Below are 27173 nucleotides of genomic sequence, written 5' to 3'. Positions count from 1 at the left end.
TGGTTGAGGGACTTGTCAATCACGGCGTCCTGCGTTTTAATTGGCCCGCTCTCCGTTCTAAGGAGTCTCCCTTTAAATGTTAGCTGGGCAGTCAAGATTTTTGGAGGGGACTTGTACGAAGTGTTCAAACTGACAGAATCTCCGCACGATAACCTGAAGCCAAGGCTGAAAATATGCTGTAGTCGTCGCCTGTGAGCAGCTCTGGTCCACAACAAACACCCCGTAATCATGGAGCTGGAGGAGAAACCGAAATATGGTAATTATTTAAAGCCCAAACGGGCCTGCTTCACTTTATTTGTCCCGGGATAGCAAGCGTTACCAATCAAGTTACCGTTAGCTAGTTTTGTTTAAGTGCCAAACGAAAACGTTACTCCAACTGATAGCATAGATAGTTCTGGTATGTGTCGTTGATGACTTAAATACCTCTTTTTTTTCGGTCTTTATTGTCTTACATTAGCTGGTACTGCTGAACCACTTTCTCTCTTACCTGTACTTATGAGTTTAATTATTAACCATGTACTTAAAATAGCGGGTTTACTTCTTCATCTGCAGTTATAGCGAATAAATGTGAAGGATTTCAGTTTTTGCTGTTGGTTTGTGTCATGTTTTGAAAATGCAGGGTGCATGTGAGTAAAGCTGGTGGTCCACATTGCCTCGTATATTGTCGGTGTGTATAATGTTCCTGTTTGTCTCCTGCTTGTCCAGTTGCTGCCACATTCCTCAGACTGGTATGGCAGACAACAGGCTATGTATAGAGCTTAGCTTATTAGAACATACCTCAAACAACTGAAGAGGGTCTGTACTTGGTAGTGTCATATTAGACATGTGCTCAGTTTCATACAGTCTACAGCTCAGTATACTGTATCTGTATTTTACAATACATTATCTCTGGTTGCTTTGTTTGTTCCTTGTTTATGGTTGTCATATAGTGTTGAATAGTGGCACACCCTGTTGTATGCAGTTTGAGATCTACTGCTCTTTCTGAATCAGGCTTTTTACGTGGGAAGTGCAATAAATGATTCACACAAAAGACAGAGCATGTTTAGGGAGGATTTTTACTCCTGAAAGGCCTTGTTTTGAGTCAATAACATCATCTTTTAAATGTTAAATGGAGATTTTTGTAGCACTGTGTTGAGCATATTAAGCTTTTGTAGGATGTTGACATTAGCTATACTGCTTATCCTTGCAAGGGGGGCTGGAGTCTATACCAGCTGACGAAGGGCAAGAGGTGTGGTACACCCTGGACGGGTTGCCAGTCTATCACCGGTCTCTAGGATGTTTTTGCACGAGTAGAAATGAAAAACAATATAAGACGCTTCGTCTGTCTGCTGGTTTTTATGATGGGTCTTTAACATAGTGTTTTTGTCTTCTTGTCTGCACACACCCTTTTCCACTCTGCCTGCCACATGATGGCTAATTGACTCCCATTACCAACCCTTCACGAAAGGGAGCTTCAGTGTGTGTCTGCTTGTTTGTAATCACCAAAATGCCTAGAGGATTCAGACAGTTTGACACAGAGTGAGACGGCAAATAGGTAGAAACAGAGGAGAAAGATAATTGCCTTAAACCCATTGCAGATGATGGTGGTGAATGGCAGCAAATTCACTTAAGAAATCACAGTGGTATGAGGTAAGAGGCTCTGGAAACAGCCAGTGCAACGTGCACATTAATATATCTCAGCGCATGTTGAAACTAGACTGACGAAATCAAAAAAAGGAGACAAGGACAAAAGTCTTATTATGCCATAGGGAGAGCATTTCAGAGTAAAGTATAGGATCGGCCTAAGTTTCACATGTTGGAGTAATTTCAGGCTGAGATATATGAAGAAACCTCAATGACAGGATCTGCAGCAGCCATGCAGCCATGCCCTGGTGGAGATTAGGTGTAATTATAAGCCAAATTTAGGAGCTTGGTTTGAAACCCGATCCCGAGCCTTTCTGACTGTTCTTTCATGTTTGTTAAAGCTTGTTTCAGTTACATTTTCAGATTTACTTTTGGCCTGTTTTATTTGTTTACAGTTCAGTGACTGTACTGTTTGGTTTTTCCTTCTCCGCTACTAATACTCCGTCATTACATCCACCCGTTTCTACTTAAATGTGCTTGATCATACCCTGACAACCCAAGCAGGATCATGTGACTCTGCTAACTTTCGAGTGGTCGTGCCAACTTGCCTACAGTCTGAAATACAAAGGCGTGTTCAGAGCAGTGCAAGACTGATTGGTTATTAAGGTCAGGGAAAATGAGTTTGGGCAGAGGAAGTGATACAAATGCAGAGTAATTTGAATGTGGAAGCAGTACCAGACACTGTCCTCCACTAGTCAGTAGATGGGTTTGTTGATCTTGGCTGACCTCACTGACGTTTTGTTGTTGAGGAACATTTCTGTAATGTTTACAGGAACAGCTCATTATTTTACTATCATTTTCCTTAATGTCCCTTAAAATGCCTTTTTTGGAACATTCAACATTGTGGTCATTTATGTCTGTGTACGGAGGTCGTATAAACATACCAGAATATTGAATCTAGCCTAAAAAATCTCACTGTGCATGAGTCTTGTTTGCCATTGTTGGTGAATAGTCTTTGTTAATTCTAATTTTCATTTGAATTTGATCTTGGGTTCAATTTGTATCATCTGTGTCTGAGCTACAGGAATAAACTGGCTGGAACACAGAGATAAGGAGATGAGGAGATAAGGAGATGATGGTATGAGGTCATCAGCGGTGGAAGCAGAAATTTCGAGGTGTTGCGAGGTCACTAGTTTATCAAGAGATCACACATTTAAAAGGTTAAATTTGTGAGACGATTATGTTGGAGAGGCAGTTAGCGATCAAGTTGAGATAAAGTTCCTTTTCCCTGGATAAAATGTGGTTCCATATTCCTGCTGTTGTGTAAAATTATTGCATGTACGAAATCTTTGGAAACTAGGGGGAAAAAAACCTTGACTGTCAGATATTACGGGAGTCCCAAGTCTTGTACACAAATTTTCCAATTGATTCAACATTTGCTGTGGATATAACTGGTCTAATTTTCTCACAGGCTTCCTTTTGTAACACCAGAAATAGATGTGAACTTGGCCTTTAACACTCCACAACCTCTTACCATAATGAAAGACATGGGGGGACAGCAGCAGGGGGTGGGGGGGGGCAGCTGCAACTTCTAGATTATATTAAAGAGGCTATGATATCATAGTCCCCATAGATATAGTCTTGTTTTCCTAGAAGTTTTGGATTTTTTTATTCACTATACTAAACTTTCTTACTTTAGCTTTTTTGTGTGCTTCTTTTCCTCATCAGGAACTGCAATAACTTTAGGGTCATGCTATTTCATAACAGGATGTCAAAACCGCAATTCATTGTTGAAAAAAAAATGAATTAGAAAGGCTTCTACTGTACATGACAGTAACAGCTGGTTGGCAGCTGGTTGGCAGAAGCAGCTAAGCTAGGCCAATCAAAGTGCTTCACACCCCGCCCAGTTCATGAAGACCAGAAATGTGGCGTGAAACTCAAAGTTAATGTTTTTCACAGTAGATGTTGTTTTGACCTGTCAAACATTGGTGTCACAAATTAATTCCTGACTGCTATGAGAAGTTAAAAAATATCTGCTGATGAAAAAGCTCTTTAAAATAAAATGTTATTTCAATATAATTCGCTTTCCTATTCCTCTACTTTTGTCACAAGCATCCAGTACTGTGGCCAGTAAGTGTCTAAGGGCATTGTTAAAAATATTCTATCTTCTGAATGAGGGGGTTGACTGAAAAAGTCTGGGAGCTACTGGGCTGGATAGTAAACATTTGTGCTGTTATATTTGAAAACAGTCCTTTTCACAGCAGATATCTTGACTTGTCACAGATAAACAAGCACTTATGTGACTAATAACATTAACAATAGCTCCGCTCTATTCAAGAATCTCAGAAAGCCATGACAGTGCGACGGCGAGCCAGCATGAACAATACCAGGATCCTGAAATGGAAGCAGCTAATTGGAATTCAGCCATCATTTCAGCATTTTATTATTTGCACCTGTACTTTTCCTACTGTGGCATGCCAAAAGGTCTTCTATGAAAAAAGCAAGGTTAATTTTAGTTTAGAGATGGGAAGGGCGGTGGTTAAAAAAACAAGGTAGAGTAACTCAGGAATGTCTGGACACAAAAGACAAAAGATGTCTAATGTTCATATTGTCCATGAGGAAAAAACACGATGCAAGACATTAGGCTTTTTCTCACTTTCACTTTTGACTTTGTTTTTCTGTAAACAGAAAGTTTTAAGACATGAACTGATGATAATACTCAGGTATTATTCGACTGTTTCAATTTCCAGTTACCACCTCTACCTTTCTAACAGTTGTTTATTAAATGACAACACAGTAAATACACAGAAGCACAACAGGGATGCAGATGTCTGTAACGGGTGCCCACGTAAACCCTCATTAGAAAAATAGCATGGCATTTCATAATTAAATCAAAGCGCTTACACATGTAGCAAATGTCGTTTGTATTGCTAATGGTTCCAGTGAATGCTCAGTGGCTGACTTGTTGCACAGTGGTGGTTCATTGGAATTAGATTAGATCACATGGAGTGCTTTTAACAGATTAAAACTGTTGCTTACTGCCACAGAGGATAAAAAATTATTTAATTACTCATTTAGCCTGTTTAAAAATTAGAGCTGTGCGTTTTACTTCACCTTGCACTACTGTCGTCACCAGCTGTTCTACCAGTTCAAGAAAATCTAATTACAGGTTAGACAAACAAGTAAGAAATATTGTAGTCATGTGTTTTCTGTTGTGTGTCATGTCACTGTCATCCAACAAATCAAATTCCCCAGAAACCTCCAGCCTCAGTTTCACTGTGTCACTTGGTGAAGAAGCTTAGTTTCAGAAAAATTCACAGCCACTCCAGAGCTCTTGGGAATCCCTGTTTGCAGTAACATTGGCCATGGGACAAGAATAAAATGAATGGAAATGTTCAGTCATTCCAGATGAATTTTTTGTCTCTGTCAGCATCTGTAAAACACATTTTTGGCATTTAGTCCTTCAGTGGACTCTTTGTTGAAACTGAACATAGTCTGATTGCCCTTGGCTGTTGATGACAGAACAGCGTGTGATGGAAAAACGGGAGCTAGAAAGATTTTTGTTTTATCGTTTTCTGTCTCAGTGCAATGCTGCCTTGTCCCCACAAGATGGGAGAAAACATTCTTTGAGGAGGAGATTTGACTGGATCCTATTTGAGCTGCTCCACCAGGCAGTTTAATTTTATACAAAATCATGAAATGCTTGATTTTTTTTTTTAGCTCAGTATTGTGAGCTTTCACTTCATGCAGGTGATGGTATTTGTAGCCATAAATATCCTGCACACCTGAATCTAATCATCGCTCCTCCACAGCAGTGACACAAGACACCACAGGAGGCAGAATTCCTCCTTGTTTTCTCCAAACACATGTTTTTGATAACATCTACACAGCTTTTCCTCCTCATCCTCAACAGCAGGCCCCACCCTCTCTTTCCGATGTCCACAGCGCTTCTCTTTAACTCCTTGTAGATGAGTTCCCTCGCCTGTTTGGATAGATGGCTGTTTTGAGACAGAAGCAAAGTGGAAACCCAGACAGAAAGAGGTCTTTTGGAAGTGGGAGGGCATAGAGGGGATAGATGCACAGGTGGAGCACAGATTGGAAAAGAGGCAGTTGTTTCAGGATAAAGACAGAAGGGGAAGTCTGAGGTAAGGTGGAGCGTTGCTGTGCTGCCCTAGTGCTCACAGCTATTATTCAGGGACAGGTTGGACTGGTTTTTCCTCCACAATACCTGTGTCTCCACCGCTCTCGCTCATTTAAACCAGGAGAGAGAGGGAGGAAGCAGTGACTAGATAAAGAGGCTGTGGAAAAGGTAAAAGGGTTCTCTGTACTCTTCAACATTTGACCCAGAGAGGAATTTCAAGATGGCTGAGGATGCAGAATATTATGGAAAGCATGGTAACTGCTCTTTTTGCTTTAGTTTCACATTTATTTATTTTTTCATTCTGTGTTTCAAGAAATTTCAAATGACTGGAGGGTTACTTGGTTAATCTTAATTGTCTTATTTTTGCTGCTTAAAAAAAAGAATCCGTGTCATGAAGTGAGTAAATAATTTTGAGTGAAACTGGAGCAGCCGTATCAGCATGTCAGCACTGTGAGGAGTGAAAGGGTGTGTGTGTGTTTGTGTGGAACCTGCTGTTGCTGGTAGCTCTGATTGTACAGGTGTGTGAGAGCGGGGAGCTTTTTTTATCAGTGTTTTCCTTGTACAAATGTTACTGCGCTGTGTGTAGTTAAATCACTTGGCAAGCAAGTTAATTCTTTTAAAACTGAATAAATCATCAATTAAGCACATCACAAGTTGCTACAGCTACACTGAAGTGAACTTCACTTTGTTGAGTCTTGTCAAAAATAGCACCTCAGCCTGACAATACACGACATTACACTATATATTTGAAATACAACACCCATGCTCTTTCTAACAGGAAGCTGTGACCTCTCTCAGAGCTCCTCTGGTAAATGCCTGCTGCAGCATTATCCCCCCCTGACCACATACATAATTAATATGCAAAGACGCCACAGAGAATATCGTGCTCCTGTCTAGACTCGGAGGTGTCAGGATCCAGTACTAAATGGTACACATGCACATGTACACCCTGTGGTAGTAGTGTGAAGACTAATGTTAATGATTTGAGAGATTTAAAGCCCGAACAGGGCAGCCATGATGTCAAAATATTGGTTATGTTGAATATAAAAACATTATTGTTGTTGTGGATGTGCAGCCGATTAATCTTTGACTCTTGATCAGGGTTTTTTTTTTTTTTTGTTTGCTCTGTAACTATAATGTGGCGTGTTGTGTATAGAGCTGCGAGATGAATTTGCTTAGATAACAAGCTCTCTGCATCCTGCTTCTGATATACTGACCTCAGATAACCGGCAGCAAACTTAACTGTACACCCGAGCCTGCAATAATGATCAGGACTCACAGAACTTCAGCTAAAAGACCAGACACTTGTGATTTCTCAGAAAAATCACATTGCACATTAAGGAATGTGAGTCCTGAAAGTACCACCTTGTAGCAATGCAACCAATAAATATGATGGGAATTATTAAATAATTGTCTTTTTCTTTTTCTTCTTTGATAATCTGTATGAATTTGGAAGAAATCTTTTCAAAACCAAAATGACACAGTGACAGGTTTTTGGCCTAAAATTCGCATTTTATCTCACAAACTGCATAATTCTAAATTTCTTTGGTTTGGCATAAATCGGCATCAACAGGATGTTATTAGATTTTCAAATTAAATCTACTACTATAAAGGATTCACACCCCCTCTGGTGGCTGTGCAAGTTAAGCTGGCTTCGTCCTTCAAAAGGGTTTTCTTTTCTTAGTCACCAGGGAGGAATTTGTCAGGATGCCAGGCGAGTCTGTTTAGAGGGAAAAGTCATCTGACAGAAGAATGGGAGGAAAAGGGAGGGGGGGGTGTATTATTTCTTAACCTTAAATCCACCCCCTTTTAAAAACTAATTCTGGCTTCAAGGTGCACCTCTGTTTTTAAAATATTAGGTTTTGTCTACAGTTCATAGGACCTCTCACCAAGCCGTGTTTTCAGTAGCCATAATGCTAAGAGCTCACTGAGTGATAAATGCACTTGTTTCTTTGATGTAGGCGAGCCAAGGAAGTATGACCCCACCTTCAAGGGCCCGATTCAGAAAAGGTGAGATAGAGATGTGATTTTTTTATTTATTTATTTTTAACCCTGGCTTTTACAGTGTGTAAACAACTACAAATAGTTTCTTTTAACCCTCCAACTCTGCTCTCTCCATTCTAGGGGTTGCACAGACATCGTGTGCTGCATCCTCTTCGGTCTTGCCATAATTGGTTATATTGCAGTGGGAGTACTCGGTAAGGAAACAGCACTGCGTTTTGCTTTTCCTATAAAACCTCAAACTAAAACCTATTAAAAAAAAAACTTTAACCTTCTGTTTTTCTTCTTCCAGCCTGGTCTCAGGGTGACCCCAGAAAGGTGATCTATCCCACAGACAGTCGAGGCCAGTTCTGTGGGCAGGCGGGCACCCCACTTGAGTGAGTTGTTCTCAAGTATAGATTTACTTATTTCTGTTGCTCTGCTGGACATTTTCTTCTTACTTTGAGAGTAACACACACACAGTTACAGTTTGAGTCCAGTTCACTGTGTTTTATTCACCTAATGTTTTCAGCCATCTTGCCTTCATCAGGGCAGATGCAAAGATAAAAGAAGAAAGAAAACAATATTATCATCATCCTTTTACCTAAAAATGACTATTCAAAAAATACCATTACTCTTAGTTCCAAATACAAAAAGCCAAAGAGAAAATCTTCTTACCATAAAAACGAAACATACAATTTTTTTACAGCCATCTGTTCTGAATATTCACTATCAAATACAGGTTGAATGTCCAGACTCTGTTCTCCTTTATATCTTAATATTTATGGATAACACAAACTTATTTTGATATCAGTCTGTTGTTGACCTCAACTTCCAACTGTTTTAAAAAATAAAAAACGCTTTTCTCTGAGATCAAATATAATCCAACAAAACTCTGCAAAAATGAAAATCTAATTCCTTATTCAACCCTCTTGGGATTAAAGTGCCCAGTTTAGAGATTCCAGATTACTCTAAATTGATATGCTAACAGGTAAATGACATCCTTTGTGTTTCATGAAACCACTCTGCTCACTTTTTACTATTTATATAAGAGGAAAAAAGTACAAGTGGGTGCATGGCTGAAGCACTTTGCACTGATACTGATTGATGGGCTGTATATACGGAAACCAGAAATGGCCACAACCCTGATGAAGGCAAGATAGTCAAAAACACTGGAGAATGACATGTCCTCATTTTGATGAGTCTGTTAGTCATTGAAATACACAGACACTGCTCATGTACTTTTTCTGACTGTTTTGTATTTTTGTGTTTTAACAGGAAGAAGACACTGTTGTTCTACTTCAACATCATGAAGTGTGCCAGCCCCATGGTGCTGCTGGAGTTCCAGTGTCCGACCACACAGGTGTGAACTCCACCCATCTGTCCTCATGCAATCTTTCCTGCTGATGCAAAACTATCCCAGTATACCAGTATATAAGTGGCACACAAACAGACATCAATCATCATTTTTGTGACCACCACCCACAACTGTGAATGGCACCATTTCCTGTGCACATTGCACAGTGGGGAAATAGTGTCCAGTAGCAGGGTATACTTTCTCCAGTTTGAATACACTACATGCTCATTCTGTAGCATGAAACTGGGACACGGCTCCTGTTTTTGTTTTCTTCCTCTGTCACCCTGACCAAATTGTTGGCATCGGCATCCGTTCTCTTTGCTATTTATCTAAAATTAGGACTATCGAGTTCTTTTCCTGCACTTGATGTAACTGTATCTTTCCTGTTTAGTTGTGTGTGGAGAAGTGCCCAGAAAAGTTCATGACGTTGGTCAAAGCCTACGCCAACAAAAAAGACTTTGACTACTACAAGAACTTCTGTAAGGAAGGTGTGACAAACACAATGGTGAGTTTAAAGCCATGTGGTTGAGATGCGTGCTTGGATGCTTCTCTCCAGTGTCACTGTGAATTATCTCAATTATTTTGATTGTCCAAAGCTTCTCACTCACCTTATCTGTTTTGGATGTACTGTGTTTCAGGGTATACCAGAAATCCTCAGGTTAGGCCTCTGTCCTTCCATGCTGATGCCCAGCAAGCCCTGTGAGTTGGATCTCCCTAAATAGATCATCCAAAACACACTGTTAATACAATATATATCACATTTTGTATACATCCAGAGCACCAGTGCAGGTTTGGAAAGTGCTGGCTTATTTAAAAAAAAAACCCAAAATCAACCGGTCTCTTTTTAAATTGTTGGGATTTTCTTCTTCAGTCACACGCAGGTGTTTCCCAGCTTTGGGCCAGAAAGGAGGTGTGATAACTGTGGGAAACATCTCTCGCTTTGATGATGGAAGTGGAAACATGAGAGACGCCAAGGATCTCATGGATGGAGTCAAGTGAGTACATCGCTGGAGTCATTGTGACATGAATTCTCTTGAGCTTGAAATGAGCTTTGGCCTGTCCTAACCTGCCACATTAGGCACTAAGACAGATAAATTCACAGAAATCTCTCCACAGGAATGCCACTGTGGTTATTGAGGCTCGTCAGGTGGTCATGAAAATCTTTGAGGATTACACGCACTCCTGGTACTGGATTCTCATGTAAGACACTGACATTTGTGAATCTGCTTCTTGTTCACTTTAATCCGGTTTGTGCATGCGGGATGAACATCAGCTGATTTCACAGCTCACTCTCTCCCTCTCTGCGCTCTCCCTGCAGAGGGTTGGTTATTGCCATGGTCACCAGCCTGCTCTTCATCATCCTCCTGCGCTTCCTGGCAGGGATCATGGTCTGGATCATGATTGTCCTGGTGATACTGGTCATAGGATACGGTAAGGACAAAAGCACCCAAGACTCCATCATTGTCTTTGTCATTCTCACCTCAAAATAGTTGAGGTCCAGAAAGCAGGTTTAACAAACTTTGAACCCTGAGTTGACCGACCCTTGACCCTGAGGTTCCTGTTACAGAAAAGGTGATCACAGTTAGTTAAATAAAATCTGAGTATGTTCACTCTGATGTTAATCCACAGTGCCATACTACATACTAATTCTGTACTATACTCCTGTAGACTAATCTTTTATAGGGATGTGCCCATTGCTTAGGGGTTAAGATGCCAATCATGAACGGAAGAGTCATTGTTTTGAATCCTTCACTTCATGTCGTCTTTCCTCTGTCACTGTTGATTTCACTCAACTTAATTAGCTGCCAAAACAAGTAGTACAGTTGATTGATATCAACATGCTGATTGAATACTTGTACCGCCTGACTAAACCTGAAGTGAGACTTCATAATGCCATGTGTCTTAGCTTCATACTATTTATTTATTTTTAATTAGTTTAAACACTTATTTAGTAAATATTTAGTGCAGGGGAACTGTTTTGACAACAATACAACCTGACAGTTGTGCACAGTCTTCCAAAGAGAACTTCCATTTGCAAAAATCCACCGTCTGATGTTATGACGTTATCAATAAGGAAGCGTCATGAAGCTGCCAGTGAGCAGGTTCACATTCACAGGGTAAATTGCAGCAGTAACTGAACAAAAGGTGGAATGACCCCCTTTTCTGAAATGGGAAATCCAGACTTTTCCTCAGCTCATGGTTCCCTTATTAGAGTGGTACTTATTAGAGTTTTCACTTAACCTGCTTCCTGGGACAGAGGCTACACCTCTGATGTTTGCTGCCTAATTTACATTTTAGAAAAGTGAAGTTTTTTCCTCATGCAAAGATTTCCACATTTGGTTTCTGCTTTGTTTGCACGCTGATTCAGTTCTCTCTTACCAGTGCCATATTTAAACAATTTAAGGTTCTCTTTTGTGATGTGTCAGGTATCTTCCACTGCTACATGGAGTTTGCTTCCCTGAAGGGAGAGGCAGGATCTAACGTGACTCTACAGGATCTGGGCTTCCAGACAGACTTCTCGGTCTACCTGCAGATTCGACAGACGTGGCTGGCCTTCAGTCAGTACACAGCTCATCGTCGTGCATGTTTATAGACTGTGACATGTTGCTGTAAAACGAGGACACCCATACTATCTCTCCCTCTGCCACCACTTCTCCTGTAGTGATTATCCTGGCCATCGTGGAAGTCGTCATCATCCTACTGCTCATCTTCCTCAGGAAAAGGCTTCTGATCGCCGTCGCTCTCATCAAAGAAGCCAGCAGGTCAGACTTCACATTAGAGCTGCAGACACTTTTAGAGGAGAGGATGGGAAGAGTGCAAAAACAGATCAATGAAAGCTGAGATGTTGAATTGTTCTGACTCTTAAATTGTTTTTAGTGTGACTCACAGTAATGGATTAAAGTGTCAGAGTAATGGCACAGGCACGGATGAAGTCATCAAAATATAACTCAAAGCGAAGATTGTTTTTTCTCTTTTTGGCTTGGATGTGTGTAACCACCAGTGATGCTGTTCTTGTGTTCGCAGAGCCATTGGACACGTGATGTGTTCCCTTTTCTTCCCATTGTTCACCTTCGTCCTCCTGGCCATAGTTATTGCCTACTGGGCAGTTACTGCTGTGTATCCTTTTCAAGTTACAGTCACTGTGTTATTACTAAAGGTGGATTGTAGTCAGAAAACCCAGCAACCACAGGTACAGAAATCTAATACTCGGAAACAGTTGTGGATCTTCCTTTTTAAAATCCTTTATTTATACAGGTGTTCTCATTGAGATCGGGATCTCTTATTTCTAAGCAGGTCAGAAAATGGATCACCACAATCTATTATCTTCTAAGTCTGATCTAAACAGTTTTATCTCCTGTGTGACTGTGTGACTGAAGAAGGACAGGTAAAAAAAAAAGTTTTTTTAAATTTGTGAAAGAGATGGAATTTTTTTCTTACAAGAATAATTTTTCAACTATGAAAACTGGTAAAATTTCAGCCTCTTCTGGACGAAATGAGTATTACAACAACAAACAGACCTGACAAAAAAAATCACCTGCCTGTTTTCACAGATGGAAAAAAGTCACTTCACCTGGCAAAACATTTATTTATTTATTTTATTTTTTTTTTTTTCCTGATCTTCTTAAGTCATAAACACAGGAGAAAACAGGGGAGATATTTTCCTCACTTGCTTCTCAGTGCCTCTGTAATTTTTCTATTAATTGTTTAAAAAAGTAACTAAAATAACAGCTTGAATTTTGATACGAGTTATTTTGTGACACAATACTAATAATAATAGAAATATTTTGCAGCTCTGTACATGTTTACTCAAACAAGTGACCATCCAGTTCATTGTGAAGTCGAGGTCAGACAGCAGAGGATGACATAATAAACTATTAGACTGAAGCACATGTAAGTCGCTTCTGTGAAAAGCATCTGAAAACGTGAATGTAATGTGACGGTAGAATATAGGATGTTGATTGAAGTGCTAATGATTATAATCCTTGACAGAGCTGATCAGTTTCTTGTCTACCTCAAATGAGCCTATCTACAAAGTTTTTAATGAGTCGATATGTGAACACTCGAGGAAAGTGTGTGACCCAGCTGTAAGTTTTCTCATTTCACCTGTTAATGTTGGAACATCTGGGCAGCTTCTTCTTTTTTTTTTTTTTTTCTACATATTACTGACTCATCTGTTAAAATGCATGTTTACACCATCACATCTTCTGGATTTCTCTCCATGTCATCCGAATCTGTGCTCAGGACTTCACGAGCAGTCCAATGCAAACGCAGTGCCCCGACTCCCAGTGCCTTTTCGCCTTCTACGGAGGAGAGACGGTTTACCACAAATACCTGATCGGCCTGCAGTTCTACAACGTCTTCCTCTTTTTCTGGTGTGCCAACTTTGTCATCGGTCTGGGACAGATGACTCTGGCCGGGGCCTTTGCTTCTTACTACTGGGCCTTTGTCAAGCCAGATGACATGCCTGCCTTCCCAGTGTTTTCTTCCCTCGGGAGATCTCTCAGGTGTGTGTGTGTGTGTGTGTGTGTGTGTGTGTGTGTGTGTGTGGGGGTATATTTCACATTTGTTGTTTTTCCATCTATGTTGTCTCCCTCACGATTTTCTTACACAACGCAAAATTGTGTTTCAACTTCTTTCGTGTCTTGTTTCAGGTATCATACCGGAAGTCTGGCGTTCGGCTCCCTCATCCTCTCCATAGTTCAGATCATCAGGGTTCTGCTGGAGTATCTGGACCACAAGCTGAAAGGTTTGTTACTTTAGTGGATCACAATATTATGTCTGTATAACATACGGACCACAATCAAGTAATAACCTTTGATCAAGCTGACGTGCAGTGCACATAGGTGTGGTTTACTCTTATCTGGACAAATAGTAGCGATAAAGATGTCAGTGATGGAAAATAACATTAGTTTGATGGCACAGTATTTCCCTCTGTTCAATCACTGAAGTGCAGATATAGGTGAGGTGAGGCATAAATTTATTTTATATCTTATTTATCTCTAATGCATATTTGGGGGTTAGGATTATCTAGAAAACCTGTCTCCACTGTTTGTTAAATGTTCTCGTATCTGTGGATCATTGACTCATTCACAGGAGCCCAAAATAAGTTTGCAAAGTTCCTGTTGTGCTGTCTGAAGTGCTGCTTCTGGTGTCTGGAGAAATTCATCAAGTTCCTGAACAGAAATGCGTACATCATGGTGGGTGGTTCATTAATTTATTCCACTGAGCTCAGCCCTGGCATCATTAAAATTGAGGCAGATTGTATTGTTTATGTCGGAGTATTTGATTGTAATGAGTGCATTTGGCCTCTAGGTGGCGATTTATGGCAAAAACTTCTGCACCTCAGCCAGAGATGCCTTCTTCCTCCTCATGAGGAACATGATCAGGTGTGTGCAAATATTGTGTAATTTTGCACAAAAACAGTTTAAATGATTTTTTGTGTATATAAAAAATATTTATTTTTTTTTTAAATTTTTTTTTTTTTTTTACAAATGACTGTTTAAATGATTGTTTTTAATCCCCAGGGTGGCCATCTTGGATAAAGTGACAGATTTCCTCTTGTTTTTGGGCAAACTGCTCATCGTTGGGCTTGTGGGTGAGTCGCCTTATTTCATCCTTATTCTTCATACTTTCAGAAATGTGTGTGATTTCTGTGCATATTGAAGCAAATTGGCACGAGTTTTTGGGGGATATTATAATGCAAACTCATTGATATTAATATATTGAGTCAGTGATGCAATAGGAGAGAATTATTAATATTAACACATTACAATATTTACCTCATTATCTTTAGAGACCAGCATTATGAACTTATTCAAAGTCAGTGTGCAACAACCTGTTCTAAAATATACAGGTGCTGCGTCATAAATACCGTAGGACTGAATTGGTCTCTACAGACATTAATGTGCTGAATAACTTATGAACAGTTGAACCGTGTGCACAGGGGAGCTTTTTAAGATTTTAATGCAGTTTGTTTCTCGTGTCATAAATATGAGAGCACCAAATACGTAATAATATATTACATAATCTAAACTGTACATGTACATTATATTGAGATTGCATACAGTTGATCAGGATGTTGCAGTGACTGTTTAGAGTTAGGATTCAATTTTTACTGTATACAGGTGCTGTTTTTTTTCTTTTTCTAAATACAACAGTACTGAATGGGGATCCATAGATGTTATTGCAATATGTAACTATTATTCACAATTTGAGTTTTCTTTGGTCTTGCTTCCACAGGCGTCTTTGCCTTCTTCTTCTTCTCTGGGAGAGTGAAGGCCTTTGAGGACACGGCTCCCAATCTCCACTACTACTGGGTGCCCATCATGGTGAGTCTCCTTTTTGAGTGAATAATACACATATTTGCACACATATTTTATATATATATATATATATATATATATATATATATACATACACATACATACATCTGCTTTACATGCCTCTGGTTCCTGTCCTCAACAGACTGTGGTAGTTGGCTCGTACCTCATCGCCCATGGATTCTTCAGTGTGTACGCCATGTGCGTCGACACATTGTTCCTCTGTTTCTGTAAGTAGCACCTCCTCATCTTTTCTGACAATCGTATAATATTTAAAGATTGCATACATGAGTGTCGGATGGACTTACAAGCACTGTAATCATTGAAGAAAGATGAATCGTTCGCGGCTCGGTGTCAAATGTGAAGCTTAATAATCAGCTGAGACAAAACTTTTCTCACTTCACGAGTTCTTACTTTGCTTCTGGTGTTGGGCTGTCACTAATTCTAAATTGCATGAAGATGGTGTGCCAAAATTTCACCACCATTTCATAATAACAGTCTGTGGCTTACAGTATGTTAACCTGAAAATTGCTGCTTGGTGTTAAACTGTAACTTTTAAAATCTGAAATGCCTGTGGGTGCCTTTGCTTGCTTGCTATTTGACCCTCTTTCTCTTTTTTTTTTGTCTCTATCTTCCTTTTCTCACTTCTCACAATTCACCACCTCCTCTTCCTCTTCCTGCTGGCCCTTTCTACACTAATTTTCTGTTCCACCCATTAACACATATACAAATACATACACACATACACACATTCATACACAAAAAGGTGAAGACCTGGAGCGCAATGACGGTTCAGCCGCAAGGCCTTATTACATGTCGTCAACTCTTCATGAGATTCTGTGGAAGAACATGGCTGAGGATCCGACTCCGTCTTCTGCTCAGCAACAAGACAATCAAGACCTCCAGTTGAGAGAACAGCAGGCCAGAGAGGAAAACGCATCTTAGAGAGGAGGAGTTTTGTAGGAAAGACACTCAAGATTTTTCACTGAATTACAGGCACTTAACTGCTATAGTTCAAGACTGTCTTAAAACGTGATAGTAAGGAGCTGGTACTTTGTCGTCGCCCATTGGGAAACCCTCTTTTGCACATAACCCACTCGTCTCAGAGAGGCAGATTGTGGTGCAACTGTAGATCACAATGCCTTAAAGTGGCAGGGGTTCAGTGTTTTGCTTCACTACACTTAATGGATCCAACCCTCTGACTGAATGAAAGTCTCCTTCATTCACAGCTGACTGGTGTATAACGTTTCCTTTAACCTAACTGCCCTCCAACACAAGGAAACATGGGAAATAAGATGTTATTGAATTGTTTTCTTAATTGACCATTCACTAAGTTCTTCCTCCAGTGTCCAATCACAGCTTAGCAGCTGTAACTAGACACTGCAGGCCTGTAACACTTGTTGACGTGGTGTGTGGCTGTAGTAGTAGTTAAAATGTACATTTAAAGAATTTGGACCTTGCTGCCTTTTATGTGAGATATCCAAATTTAAAAATATAAGTTGTTAAAAGTTTAAGGAATTGACGAAACAGTGTGTTCATCTGCTCTAACAGGATGCAATCATTAGCATGTCCAGCTATCTAGCTTACCTACCTACAGCTGTAACCAAGAGTTAATTTCAAGGCCATTTTCTGGACTTACAAATCTCTGTGGAAACTGAGCCTGGATGCTATCAGAGTTTAGGCTAACTTTAGCAGCTCTGTCATGCTCTTTATTAGATTTAGGAAAGTTTACACTCTAGCAACACATTTATCATCAGAGGTAGTGTTGTATTTGTCAGACAAATTGGTTTGTCCTCATTCTATAAGCCTTTTAATGCTAAAATTAAAAATACTGTTTTAATTCAAGCTTGTATCTTAAAGCATAAATATACATGTGTATAGTAAAGTATGTTAGCTAAGCAGTCAAACGGGGATATGTTATAATAGAATAAGTGTGTATTTAAAATTTCTTTACAGGGTTTTCATTTGAAAATAAGTCAGGTGGAAATATTAAAAATTCAAGGCGCTAACGTTAGCTTAATCAGTTAGCTAGCTCCGGCTAATAAACTCGTCCTGCGGGCTAGAAATGAGAAGTTGCTTTTGTCTAACTATCTGAAGTGCAGGCCCTTTCAGAACTGACTACAAATCTTTACAGATGATTCTTCATCTTCTCCCGTCTTTTAACATCATTAGCTGCTAATGTGCTGTGCTAGAATGGAAAGTCTGTAGCAACAGTGAGGAGGCCCGGGAGCTTAGCGGATGGTCAGTTGAACATTAACCATTTTTCTTGGAATGAATGCTTTTTAAAATGTGCACAGGAATATTACACAAACATAATTTGATGCATGATTAATATGAAAATGTTGTTCTCCTGTTGGAGGTGATAAGATTTTAATTGGTTCAGAAACTTTGTCTTGTTGACAGCCAGGTATTTCTTCATCTTTTAATGACATAGGGTTGGGAATGACTGTAGCTGGTTTGTGATAGTCTTCAATCTGATTGAAAAATAGCTTCACTAAATATCTTGATTATTTAAATGGCTTAATCTGAGGTTACCTGACATTTCTAAACTTGTTTTTTTGCATTTTATTTGTTCCTCCCACTGCCACTGGCCAGTTGAAACTTGAAGCCGTTCATGTGCCTCATTTACAGTGTTAATATTGGTCTGTTTGCACCTTAGGGTACCTAATTGTTTACAGTTTATGCAATCAGAACCACGTGATCATCAGTACTACTCCTTTACTATGCTGTACTATTGATGCACTTTAATTTCTGTTCACACAAAGCCATAACAGATTTGTATCTGTATGAATGAATACTGGTGATTTTCTTGAAGCTAGTTGTTTTGTAGTTTCTTATGTTGACGTTTTTACTGTAAAGCAGTGAAGGTTTGCATTCAGTACCTTTTTACAAAGGATTGTGTTCTTGGCAGTGCAGCTGCTTAAATAAACTGTATTTGAAACAAGTTTTCACTGTGTAAAGCAGGATTTTAAGTCTTTAAATTGATGCATGTTGTTGGCAATTGAACCATTTATTAAAGCCTTTTTTTTCTACAGAACTGGAAACGAGCCAAATTAATTTTGTCCTTCAGATTTACTGGTGTATTGAATATTAATTGTGAAGCTTGATCCTCATTTAAAAGCACTTGACTCTGTTTAGGATGTAGAATGTCTCTGTTGTACATAAAAATAAAAACTGTGCTCGAGTTTAAAATAAAAACAATGGCTCTAATGATTTGTATTTAATCTCGTTCCAGTGGAAGATCTTGAGAGGAACGATGGCAGTGCAGAGAGGCCATACCTGATGCCTGACAGCCTCCGCAAAATCCTGAATAAGAAGAACAAGACCCAGCCGGCTGAGTAGAGCACGTCCTCTCACAGTGAGAGCCTTAGTGAGGCGAGACTGTGGCTGAAAACTGACTGTGGTATGAGTCAGAGGGAACTGGTCTGGACCAGAGCCTAATGCCATCAGTCACCAGGAGCCTACAGGTGACAATCAGTAGTGTCATACATTGTATTTTTTTCTGCCAAATGTGACATAACTTCAGTCCAACGTGTCATTCCATCAGGGTCTAAAAAGGGAGTTCACATTCCCACATATCTCCGTTTATGAGTGAGACACTTTTGATCTCTGTAGATTTTAGTTTTTTTTTTTTTTTTTTTTCCCCAAAAACATTTTAATTATGTTGTAAATTATTTTTAATCAAGTAAGCAGCCTACTTTCAGCATGTTTTTATTTTTAATATTTGAGTGTTATATGAAGGTACACATAAAACTAAGGATAATCTATTAAAGTTGTTGTAATCTTATGTAATATTTGAATAAATAATTAACCATATTGTTACCAAAGCCATTACACTGCCAGTCAGGCATATTGTAGTCAACACCTTTTCTATTTTCATAGACTCTTACATAAAGTATCTGATGCTGTGGTGCAACTTTTATCAGCAACATTATGGAGAGATATAAATGAGAACAAAAGCAAAGCTTATATTGTTTTTGATGTTCAGGCTTATACTCGTGTCATGTTTGTGGAACTGAATTTGAGATTGTTTTTGAAATAAAACATAGTTTTTTATTTTTTATTTGTGAGACCGTTTCTCTTTTAACCCATTGGTCATTTCCTCGCGCTTGGAGCTGTTCCCTGTTGAGCGTCCATGTTACTCTGTGCACCATGTGATTGCACAAATATGCAAAGTCATCCGGATCCTCTTCTGCTTCCGCACGTGACTGGTTAATCCATGGTGGCACTGATGTGCATGATTATACTTCATCATTATCTCTGATAACGTCTCTGAACATTGAAATCTCTTAAGCCCTCTCAGTACTAATTCCTTTACATTTTAACAAATCCACAACTGTCTCTGACTTTATAGGCCTGATATAAAACACGTGCTGCTTTCATGCTTGAACATGTGCAGTACTTGTTCAGAGGTAAAGCACCTCGCTGGAAACCAGTACAATACCGTTATATATTTGCATGTTGAACTTGTTGATTCTAGCTAGCTAATGTGGCCGATAGATTTCCAGTGAGAAATTAGAGATAGTTGCAGTAATGACGAAAACCCAGACAAGACCAAGTTAGTTATTAGCAGGCAGTGAGAAATGACCCAAACAGGGTCAGTGGGCAGTTTGAGTTAAAAGGCCCACCTTCACCTGACAGTTAGCATGAAATTAATAGTTGATTTGCAGTGTCTACCTCTACTCTTTGTTATCAGTTAGTAATTATTATGACATGTTATTTTTTAGCCACACATAACTTTATTTTATTCATTTCAATGTGTATGTTTTGCTGTTAATTTAATGGCTGGAGCAGGGTATCGTTACTCATACAAATGCCCCACTCTGGGATTACACGGCACTGTCTGTTGGTTTATAGTAGATATTGAATTGCTCTAACTGTTGTATTAAGATTTTATACTCTGATTCTTTAAAGTATGAAAGACAACAACTGTGTGCCTTCATCAGATTACATGTTCCGACTCGTGATACATTCAAAACCAAAATGCTGTTTTCTATTCCAGTTCATAACACACACAGGGACACACACACATGTACCACAACACTCCCTTTTCAACACATTCAACTCTAATAATCTGTCTAATAACACCATCCAACCCTCCATTCGTGGCATAGCTTTAGTGCAGATCAACTTCTTTAAGCAGCAGGAATTTTGTAGTTTTCTACCTGCTGTTCCGCTTTTGACCATGAGGGGGAGCCAGTGCAGCAGGAGAGGCTCTTATCTCTGCTGTGTCAGTAACGCCAGCTCACCTGACAGGAAAGTTTTGTCATGCTAAGATTCTAATCTGCTTTCTAAAAAGCATATCAGCACCTCAACCACACACAGTACATCACCTGTGATGGTTCATGGACACTGCTGTCACTTTGACTCTGTGCCAACAACTGAGTCAGCTGTACTGTCCGGTAGTCTGTGCTAAAACCTTGACTGTAGTGAGTTTCATGCAGGCGTTTCAATGGCAAGGTTGCCATTCAGAAACATATAAAAAAATACACTATGTGTAAAATGTCTTTTGTTTTTCCCAAACAAAAATATGATATATGTAGATATATTGTATTTCCATATATTAAATAAAATTAAAGCACATCATAAAAATTCTATATGAAACCTATTCGAAATTGGAATCTTTTCTTATATTAACATATACGTTTAGCCCATACAAATACGTAGCTATGTTTATCTTACCTACATTCACTGCAGACAGTATTTAACCTTCCCACAATAAACTCCATCAACACAATAACTTTATTAGCATCATAACTGTTCCCAGGGAATATGATTTCATTTAATTATGTTTGAAGTCAAACAGTGAGCGAGGAGTGGAACAACAAAAGATGCTGTTTTCTTTGCAGTTTTTGCGTCAGAGGTCCTGAGTGGTTAACGAGGCTTGTCCCATGAGGGGGTTCTTTCACTCCAGTCTCCATGGACAACACCTGAATAAGCCTGAGTGGGTGAGTCATCAGCTGGAGTGGTGGAGTTCTGGAGAGTGACTGGTATGCACTTGATGTGTGCCACTGTGGACCTGGCAACCCGTGAAAAATAAAAAATGGCAAACAGCCTTTTGGTACTACTTCAGTATGTTTCCATTTGAAGCATTTTTGTGTTCGATAAAAGGTTGTAAGGAAGGTAATGAGGCTTGAGTCATGATTCACCACATCTGGAGAAGTTTGGAGAAATCCAAACTCAACCTACTACATCTGCCAGCATATGTTATAGCTTTTATAACAGTAATTATAGAGGTCAGAAATTGTTCTTTTCTAAGGATGTTTATGTTATTTTAGTCCAGTTTCTTGTGCTATATGTGGGACACAAGCTAACAAACAGCAGGATATGTTATTCTGGGCTCAGGTGAATGATCACTGAGGCTATGTTGTAATACTTGCACCTGGATACTGATCTGTGACCAACAGTGTTTTCATAAAAGTCGATACGATGAACATCAGTTTGCTTCTCTACACATCCAGCAGACAAGCAGCAGCATTAGCATTTATTTAAAGCTGTGTTTCTGGTCAGCTTGAGAACTCATACAGAAATGTAATATATGACACATATGTCCCTATAATATCAAGAGTGATGTTGCCGTATATATCTCCTATATTACACAAAATATACATATATTAAAATATTTTTTTTATATAGGTTTAACATGTTGCAACCATATATGTGAATGATATATATAGGCTATATAATTCATATATGCAAATTCACCAAAACAAGATACATATAAAAACATCACAATGACATAAAAACATGTTTATCTTCACATTCTGGGAAAGTGTTCTCAGACTTTTGGTCCCTACTGTATATAACATCAACATATACTGACAGGCTTTGGGATGGATATATATTTATGTAACACATGTCTACAATATAAACATACATAAACATAGCTACATATTTGTATGGGTAAGACATATATATCAATATATGAAATTATTCCAATTTCTAATAGGTTCCATACAGAATTTTTACATATATGCTTTTATTTTATATGCACATGTATGTTAATTTCAATATTTCTACATATATTTGCGTCTCCTTTAAGCTCTGTTGTTGTTGTTGTTGTTGAGCTCTCCTGAGACTCATAATATCATAATACAATATATGACTGTTTAGAGCGAATCCAAATGTGCTGAAGCGGTGAATTTACTGTCAATGACACACTTTAATGTTTATGCTTTGCCATAAAGTCCGGCCCCAGTCATGAGGCTCATGAATGCTGAGAGGTTTAAAAGGTATTTGTCTCTTGTGCTGCGTTGATAAAGAACCGTCTGTCTGCATTCCTCACCACTGCTGTTGTGCGTCAGCTTTTCTCTGAAGTCTTTGAATTCCTGAATCCAAAAAAACCAAATGCTTGAATTCCAAGAACTGTGTGAGATTCTGGCAGCAGGGACTCATTGTTCGTGGCCAATATATATAATATTGTGCAACACAAGTACATTACACTATATTGTGGTTAGAACTGGAGCTGCCAGAGTAATAGACGCTTCTCTGTGGCCCAATCCCTGCAAGCGTCCAGACATGAGATTGTAATCCGTGACAGGCAGAAAGCATGAAAATATTCAGTGGCCTGCTGCTGGAGAGTCTTACATAATTTAAAGAGCTCTCAAAAGACGGCATGCAGAGGTGGGACTGAGTGTGTCCAACAGGAACAGACGGTACTCATTCAGCGTGTAGTGTGTGTGTGTTTTAGTCATCACTTCAGTCCACGACTTTGGTCCTAACTGACATTTCTCGACAACTATTCCATTGATGCCATAAACTTTGCCACAGATATTCGTGTTCCTATCAGAATGAAATGTGAGCCCTTAAAGTTTACCAAATACCTATAAAACTACTAATATTCCCATCAGCCTCAGCTGTTCTTTGTGTTTAATGCTAATTAGTAAATGTTAACATGATAGCACGCTAATCTGAGAAGGTGAACATGTTAAACATTAGACCTGCTAAAAATCAACATCAACGTTAGCATGTTGATGTTAGCATGTTGATATTAGCATGCTGACGTTAGCATGTTGCTATTAGCATGTTGATGTTAGCATGCTGATGTTAGCATGTTGATGTTAGCATGCTGATGTTAGCATGTTGATATTAGCATGTTGATGTTAGCATGCTGATGTTAGCATGCTGACGTTAGCATTTTGCTCAAAGCAAAGTGCAGAGCTGCTAGCTCGGCTGTAGTCTCTTGGTCATATGAGGCCAAAGTTGCTCCTGAACTCAACAAATATTTTCACTTGTTTTGAATGTGAGGATAGCGATTTCTGCAATATTTTACTGGGGGGAAATTTCATATTCATAAAGCGAAAATGTCTCAAATCAATTCCCTCATTTAAGTTGGTTCTAATTGATCTTGAACGTTAATTTGAGTCTCTCAAATTGGTGACAAACAAAAGGTCCATGTCAGCAGTTATTATATATTCTGAAATGTTTGTCTGAAGAAGTCTGTCACCATTTATCCTTTTTTAATGTATGTATTTGTTTTTGTTTTTTGTTTAAATTGTTTAAGAAATTATTTGTCATCTTTTTGATCTGTTTCTTTTATTTAAGAACTGATTTGTCTGATTGTTTGTAAAAATGTCCAATTTAAATAAAAAATGTTCAACCTCACAGGAAGAAACTGAACTGACCTCTTCTTAAAAACTAGAATCAGAACGAGCAACACGTCCTCAAACTTTCACAAAAGGCCCTTCAACTGAACTTATACAATATATTAAAAGAGATGACATGTTGATAGCAGGTGTGGGTGGGGCTCATACTGTTTGGTGTCACATTTGAGTTTACGGGCCAGGGTAAAATATGATAACATCACTATCAACAATGAGAGGCACTCTGGGGAAGAGCCACACCTAAAGGCGTCAGAGGTTTCAAAGCAGTGGTGGAACTGTTCTGGATGGAAAATGGAAAAATAAACCTGTGCCAAGATTTTAGACGAAGAGGAAACATAAACGTATTTCAGTGCCATTGTGATGACAAAAGATTAAAATATGACCCTCATGGTGTATGATGCATGAATATGTAATACTTCTAACCCGAGGTTATCTACGTATCTGTGTCTTGACTAAATAAGAGCGTCTAATGTTTTTGTTGTCCGTTACCTTTGGAGCGGAAGGGGAGGACTATACATCAGCTGTGAGGATGACGCAGAGCAAAATGTCACAGCCAGGAAAGGACAGCAATCTTTCATAGAAGAGCTAAGCATGTTTTAACATTCTTGGAAAACCAGGTAGGTCAGATTGTGAAGTTGTTGCCTGAAACATAAACACACACAGACTCAGTCACACACAGACAACCTGGGTCAGGGTCTTATTAAAGTGTGACTTTCATATAAGCAAAAACTACAAGTCATTATACAGCCGTATAGTCAAATGACAGAAGGACAGAAGTTAATACGCAGGAAGAATAAAAATGCTCTTCCTCAGTATTTAATGTCATTAAAAGCCATAAAAATAATCAGTTTCTACTTAATTTAAATCAGATGGAGCATTGTGGCTTTTGTGGTGTATCTCTTCCTCACTTACCTTTGTTGTTATGTTATACTAAGGACAAAAACTTTTCTCTGATGTTATTCAGAAATATGCTAAATATATTTTCGGACACTCCAAATATATTATGAATGTATTATGTATTATGAAATAATGCCGTTATGATCTACAAGGCTAAAACACATTAAGAATGATCTCCATAAAAGGCTTGTTTTTAATTTACAATAACTTTTACCACAATACAAATACAGTATCAGTAATGACATTAATTATGCAACTTTTGTTCCTCTGAAAACCATGAGTAAGAGATAGAAATCTGCAATTCCCATGGTCTCACTCATGAGCCGCTGCCATATTATCAGGGTAAAAGATCAGAACAGGGGACGGCCATGTGATCCTGATGACAAATAATTCTTTGCTTGTGTTTTTGTATTCTTTTTTTTTTGTGACCAAAATTTTTATTAGTTTTCACATTTTTCATGTCACAACATCAAGACTGATACAACACAATGCTTCAGTCCAGAACATGATATTTACAACAAACAAAAGAGAATCATACAAACACAGACATAACAGAAAAGCGCAAATAAATAAAACAAAAATAAGGGAGATAAATATATTCAATCAAATAAATAAGGACATAAATACATTTTAAACAGGAAAGGGTGTACACTGTATTGAAGGTTGTAGTCTTCCACTGTTTACAGATCGAAAAATCAACAGTAGGCGCCTGAGGCTGTGAGCCTGCATCGCCACACTAGGATGAGTCAAGCTCGGCCAAGTCACTCATATTGTGACCACAACTTTCCGTCCATGAAAGTCCAGGCATCACCATCAGACACAGTAACCGGCTACCCGCTTGAGCATCAAGGTCCTCTAATAAGAGCTATATATTTACCCCACTTAGCATGATATAGGTCTGGTCTGTTGACCATCCTATATGTCAGTTCTTCATAAGCTGCTACTATGCTTAATTGACTGAACCATAGGCTGGATGGAGGAAGATCTGCTGATTTCCACTCGTTAATAAGAGTCTTTCGGCCCAACATAATGGCCGTGTGGATCCACCTAGTTTGAGGCTCTGGGATCCCCCGCAGTGGAGCAGGGTCCCCCAGCGCATATAGGCTATGTACAAATGGGATGTCCCGACCCATGGCCAGATTAATGTTCTCATGAATTGCTTTCCACCATCTCAGAGCTTTGGGGCTGGACCATAGCATATGGATAAGGGTGGTGTTTTTGTATTCTAAGAAACCCCCATAAACGACCCGAGGGACAGCAGGTGAAACAGCTTTAATTAAGCAGACATGTTCTCAGAGAAAGGTGCATAAACCATAAACCTCCAATACAAGTGAAGGTTGTTCAGTCAGATTTTTACTTGAGTTAAAGTACTGGAGTATTTGATTTTTAAAAATAATTTAGTACAAAAAAATTACATACATTTATGCATTTTGGTCAACACATTGTTGTATTGTTCAACAGTGTATTTACAAAACCTAATGACTCTGAAACAACCTGCTGAAGCACTGACTGACTGTCCAACCTGCAGAATAAAAAGCTTGTAGAATATGATACAAACCCTGTAGAAATGACCATAAAAACACAATTGAATCAACAAAAGGAGCCATTGTTGTTTTCATATTTCTGTCTTTTTTAGGCAGTAATAAAGTTTGGTCACAGCAAACATTTAAAACTTTCTCAAACTTCAAGCATTGTTGGTATCGTTGGCCACTGCGAGGTTCAAACTGAGTTGTTCAAAAATGCCGATGCAGCAAACACATGACTGACAGTGGAGGAGTTGGCTGTGATTGTTTTTTCCCCTGTGATAAACACACAAAATAAAATAAAATAAATTCCCCAGACTATTTTACTTTATAGAAATGTAGTGGAGATTAAAGTACAATATTTGTCTTTTAAGTGTAGTGGAGTGAGTTTTATAAGTTTCCAAAAGAAATAAAACTCAAGTAAAGATAATTGAAAAATATACTCAATTACAGTACTCGAATAAATGTAATAACTTTATTTATTTATGATAATAAATTTTCTTAATAAAGAAAGTGCTTTACAAGACAAGTAAAACTACGTAAAAGAAAGTGTAGCTTAATAAAAACATCTGAAATCAACATTAAGGCAAAAAGATGCAACAGCAATTAAAAATGTAAAACCAATAAGGGATAAAACAATATGAATGAAAAAAGAAATGAATGAATGTATTGTTACTGTCCCCCCCTGCAAATACTAGTTTATTTCTCAAAAGAGTGAACTACTCCTTTACAATGGAAGACAAAGCCTTGTACTGGACAAGACAAAGGTCCAGCACCAGCACCAGCACC

At 38.7% G+C, this 27173-nt stretch overlaps 1 protein-coding gene across 4 annotated transcripts; it reads left to right on the top strand.

The window, feature by feature from the left end:
- The first annotated feature begins 73 nt into the window (after window positions 1–73).
- LOC111662460 (choline transporter-like protein 2) lies at window positions 74–19424 on the top strand. 4 transcript variants are annotated; one of them, XM_023416323.2, is made up of 22 exons: window positions 74–256; window positions 7666–7714; window positions 7829–7902; window positions 7998–8082; window positions 8963–9047; window positions 9433–9546; window positions 9680–9740; window positions 9913–10036; window positions 10158–10241; window positions 10360–10472; window positions 11468–11599; window positions 11704–11803; window positions 12066–12158; window positions 13042–13126; window positions 13284–13546; window positions 13694–13788; window positions 14136–14239; window positions 14355–14428; window positions 14567–14637; window positions 15282–15370; window positions 15507–15591; window positions 16128–18398. In XM_023416323.2, exons 1-22 carry the CDS (start codon window positions 229–231, stop codon window positions 16304–16306), a joined length of 2187 nt encoding a protein of 728 aa, XP_023272091.1. In that variant the 5' UTR covers window positions 74–228; the 3' UTR covers window positions 16307–18398. The 4 variants fall into 4 exon arrangements, with proteins under 4 accessions (XP_023272091.1, XP_023272093.1, XP_023272090.1 ...); XM_023416325.2 differs by lacking the exon at window positions 16128–18398 and adding an exon at window positions 18597–19424 and having other exon boundaries at window positions 75–256; XM_023416322.2 differs by lacking the exon at window positions 74–256 and adding an exon at window positions 5555–5958.
- Window positions 19425–27173: the final 7749 nt, after the last annotated feature.

Source organism: Seriola lalandi, unplaced genomic scaffold (assembly GCF_002814215.2).
Source record: "Seriola lalandi dorsalis isolate HSWRI2012SDOR001 ecotype SW California unplaced genomic scaffold, Sedor1 jcf7180002054563, whole genome shotgun sequence".
Lineage (NCBI taxonomy): Eukaryota > Metazoa > Chordata > Actinopteri > Carangiformes > Carangidae > Seriola > Seriola lalandi.
This window is presented reverse-complemented; position numbering and strand designations above follow the sequence as displayed.